The sequence below is a fragment of the Limulus polyphemus genome, unplaced genomic scaffold (assembly GCF_000517525.1).
Source record: "Limulus polyphemus unplaced genomic scaffold, Limulus_polyphemus-2.1.2 Scaffold2486, whole genome shotgun sequence".
Lineage (NCBI taxonomy): Eukaryota > Metazoa > Arthropoda > Merostomata > Xiphosura > Limulidae > Limulus > Limulus polyphemus.
Window position 1 is genome coordinate 72,494 of NW_013668096.1, and position 4,295 is coordinate 76,788.

Here is a 4,295-nt window from a genome sequence, read left to right on the forward strand (position 1 = left end):
TAGATATATATATATATATATATATATATATTTATGGACATGTTTAGCAGTATCAAGCCTAGATATATTTTGTTTTTCGATGGACATGTTTAGCAGTATCACGATTAGATGTGTTTTGATGTTCTGATGGATATGCTCAGCTGTATGACATCTAGATATGTTTTTGTTGTATTGATGGACATACTTAGCAGTATCTCGCTTGGGTGTATTTTTGTTGTTTGATGAACGTGTTTACCAGTATCAGGTCTGGATATGTTTTGTTGTTTTGATGTACATTTTTAGCAGTATTAAGCCTAGATGTATATATATATATATTTATGGACATGTTTAGCAGTATCATGATTAAATGTGTTTTGATGGGCATGCTTAGCTGTATGACATCTAGATATGTTTTTGTTGTATTGATGGACATATTTTTAGCAGTATCGCTTCTGTATCTGTTTTTGTTGTTTTCGTAACCCATGTTTAGAAGTATCACATCTGTATATTGTTTTTGCTGTTTTGAAAGACATGGTTAGCAAAATAACACCTGGATATATTTCTGTTGTTCTGATAGACATGTTCAGTGTATGAAGTTTGGATGGGTTTTCCTTGGTCTGACTGATAGTTTTAGTACTATCAGGTCTGGATGAAATTTTGTTATTTTAATATATAGTTTTAGCTGTATCACGTCTGAATGTTTTTTATTGTTCTGTATGACATGTTTAGCAGGATCATGTCTAATTTGGTTTTGCTGGACATGTTTATCAGTATCATGTCTGTATGTGTTTTTGTTGTTTCGATGGAAATGTTTATGTTACGTCTGGTTATATTTCTGTTGTTCTGATGAACTTGTGTAGCAGTACCACGTCTGGTTGTGTCTTTGTTGTTTTGGTAAACATGTTTAGCAGTATTACGTCTGTTTGTGTTTTTTGTTGTTCTAATAGATATTTTTAGCAGTATCGCGTCTGCATATATTCGGTTTGATTTGACCTTTTATAACTTCAGCGTTCTTTTGTCATACCGAGATCTTTTCACACTATTAACTTTTATTACTTCTTCACACGGACTTAGTGTAATCTCATTGTTATAATTTTCTCATGAGTAGGTATGATTGTTTGACACTGCATTACTTTATAGTATCCTTATTTCTTAAATCTTAATTGTTCTTTTTTTTTGCGAAGTTATATATCAGACTTACCATATTGTGTATCCCCTTCCACGTTTTTGATAAGTATGTGGCGGTTGTCTTCTCGCCGCCAGGTAACTTTTGGGGTCGGGTATCCTTTAGCTAGGCAGGACAAAGTGACGTTTGTACCTTCTTTTACAAGTTCATCTGCACTAGAGCTTCTCAAATCGATCTCAGGCGGAACTGAAACGTCCATGTTAAGCCAACAAAAGTGTTAATGAAATTTTTAGTAGAAAACTGTAGAACGAACGTATTATCAAAAAACATTAACATTTTATCTATCTTCCCTATCCTTCAAGGTGGTTGAAAGCTATTATGTGTTGTTACATTGTATATAGATACACTATTACTGATATAAAGCTAAGTCTTAAGAATATACTGCTAAATCAGGCACTTAATACATGTGAATGTTGTCCATTGTTTGTTTTTTATACATAAAATCATCATTTGAAATAATCGCGAATGTGCATTCTTAACTCGTATTTTTAGTACTTAATAATACGGTATTAATCACCATCTAGCAAGCGCGATTTCTTATCACTGACATTAGACTTATTGGTTCCATTATTTCGTCAGCTTTCGACACCATAACATTAAATTTTTTTTGCTGTATAAAAAATAGCATCTTGGATAGACATTCGACTGCCTTCACATGCAGCCCGGCTAACGAGTTCTGAAACTGAGCAAAAGACCCCCTGGTCAATGACTTGTGGCGAACAAAAGATAGGCCTAAAATGCCGTTTTTCAACCATCTCTAATTTGAAATCTATAATACACTTGTTTAGGCGAATGTGAAAAAACGTCTGCAGCCTAGGTGATTTTGTCGTTAACTTGACAAGTCGTTGAAGTATTTAAAATGTGTGCTTATAACACCTAAATAGAAATTTAGAAATTTTGAGCCGAAAAAAAAAGTTATAATTTTATTTTTGTACGAGAATGAAAATGAGGTTTAATTTAAGATTTTTTCTGTTGGTAGAAATTAAAAGGAATCAAAACTTTTTGTACCGTAAGTAAAGAACGGATCATCATAGTTATTTTTCCTTTTACTTTTTTACGAACATTTTATTTTTATTTTAATCTTGTTGAAATTATTGTTAAAAATGCTTTTTCCTGAATACATTAAACTATTCCTTTAAAACTCAACATGTTCTTTCATGGAACAATGCTCTACTTTATGAATAATTTTAGATATACATCGGTCCATATACACAGCATTTTCTTTACTTCAACTGGAAGCATGTCGGGCTAGCACGAGGATGTGTATGTCATCTCTAAATGCCCTGAGCTTCTCCTTGTTCCGTCTGGATCAAGAGTGCTTACTGCTGGATTCCATCATTGGTTTAAGGGGGGAGCAAGTGTGCGAGAAAACAACATAGTCTATATGATATGAGAGTATATACTGCGCAGTATTATCAGATATTTTATATATCTTAGGATATATTGCGACCCACGTAGATAGCATCTAACGTCAAACAGTACTAAAACAGCAATTTTAAAGTATAACTTGTATGATGTTAGAATGTATTACGTCCCTAAATGTCCATATTACATAAAACCGTATAAAAGAATATGACTTTAATTACATGATATAAATACACATTGCGCTTTTAGATACCAATCTTATTTCAAGCTGTAAACAAATAAAAAAGCAACTTTTTTTTTACTATTGTAGTTTACTATACAAGTTGCATTATACAAGACTTATGATTGCTAAATCTATATATTTCATTCTGTAACAGCTGGATAATAGAAAGTAAACTGCAAGTGTGGTGATTTTTGAAGTATCTTTGAAAATATATTTTCTTTTAGAATCAATGTGTTATTATACATTTTGGTACATGTTTTAACGTTCTAAAGTGAATCACTGTGAGGTTTATGTTTATAAATATTTTTTTTTCCAGAAACAAAAGTGTATATAGCTGATAATTTAACTATGATATAATATAACGTCTGATCTTCCGTAAGGTACAGAAATCATGTGAGCTAGATCGTGTGAAAAATGACACATTCGACATTCTACGCCTACTTGCTTCACATATAAAGAATAATCTTACACAGCACATCCAGGTGTCCCACTTGACTCATCATGGGTACCGTGTTCAACTGACACATGTAACTTCCAACATCCGACTTCTGGACATCCTTAACTTGCAGGACAAAGTTCTTGTTGTCCGAATGGCTCAAACTAATCCGATAATTTCGGGTAATGAGATTTTGATGAATTGAAAGTATTGCCTTTGACTCAACCTTCAACCAAGCAGCCTGAAATATAGGTAAAAATCTTAAATATGATAATAACAATGCAAAATCACATGTTGAATATCTTCATTTCTCAAACAAGAAGCTAAACGTATTAACAATGTATTGGTCATGGACCAGACAGTTATCACTTGCAAACTGATAAAGAACAAAAGAAAGTATTAGAATACATAACATATAAAAATGAAGATACAACATCAAATTAGCGACCATTGAGAATTATTACAGGTCAGCACAATAACAGCACATGTGCGCGCGCGCAAACAGATATAACTATAGCGTAACACGTGTAGAGTAGAGATCGACACAGGTATTCTGAAACACGGCTACCCGTCGAATGTTAAGTTACCGAACGCGAAACAATTTTCTTTTAAGTACCGTGTATCAATTATTGATTTAAGAAACTACCTTGTATAAATCCTTATGAACATCAGGTTTCGACAGATTAAAAAACAAGGAAAACGCAGGCAGTCGAATAATAGAGTTCAGGAGTATGAGTGCGCAACTAACAAATACGGATTGTTTTATTTTGAATTATTGCGCACATGTGGTTTTTTACCAAAAAATAAAATAAATAGCCTGCGCAGATGTTGTTTCTTACCAAAAATATCAAATAAATAGCCTGCGCTAATGTGGGTTCTTACCAAAAATATCAAATAAATAGCCTGTGCAGATGTGGTTTCTTACCAAAAATATCAAATAAATAGCCTGCGCAGATGTGGTTTCTCACCAGAAATATCAAATAAATAGCCTGTGCAGATATGGTTTCTTACCAAAAATATCAATTTGTGATTTAAGAATGTGGTCAGTTCTGCCCATGCAGGTGTGAGAGATGTGCGTCAGGCAGTGATTGTTAGTCACACTGTAG

General features: G+C 33.1%; 1 protein-coding gene across 1 annotated transcript in view; it reads right to left on the reverse strand.

Moving 5' to 3' along the window:
• The window catches only part of LOC106467095 (lachesin-like), a gene marked incomplete at its 5' end in the record, with an annotated part of 73,022 nt that overhangs the window by 53,518 nt on the left and 15,209 nt on the right, over positions 1–4,295 (reverse strand). The window contains 2 exons of the mRNA XM_022395216.1: positions 1,181–1,351; positions 3,223–3,430. Of these exons, the coding sequence (XP_022250924.1) occupies positions 1,181–1,351; positions 3,223–3,430 (379 nt within the window). The remainder of the gene's footprint in view (positions 1–1,180; positions 1,352–3,222; positions 3,431–4,295) is intronic.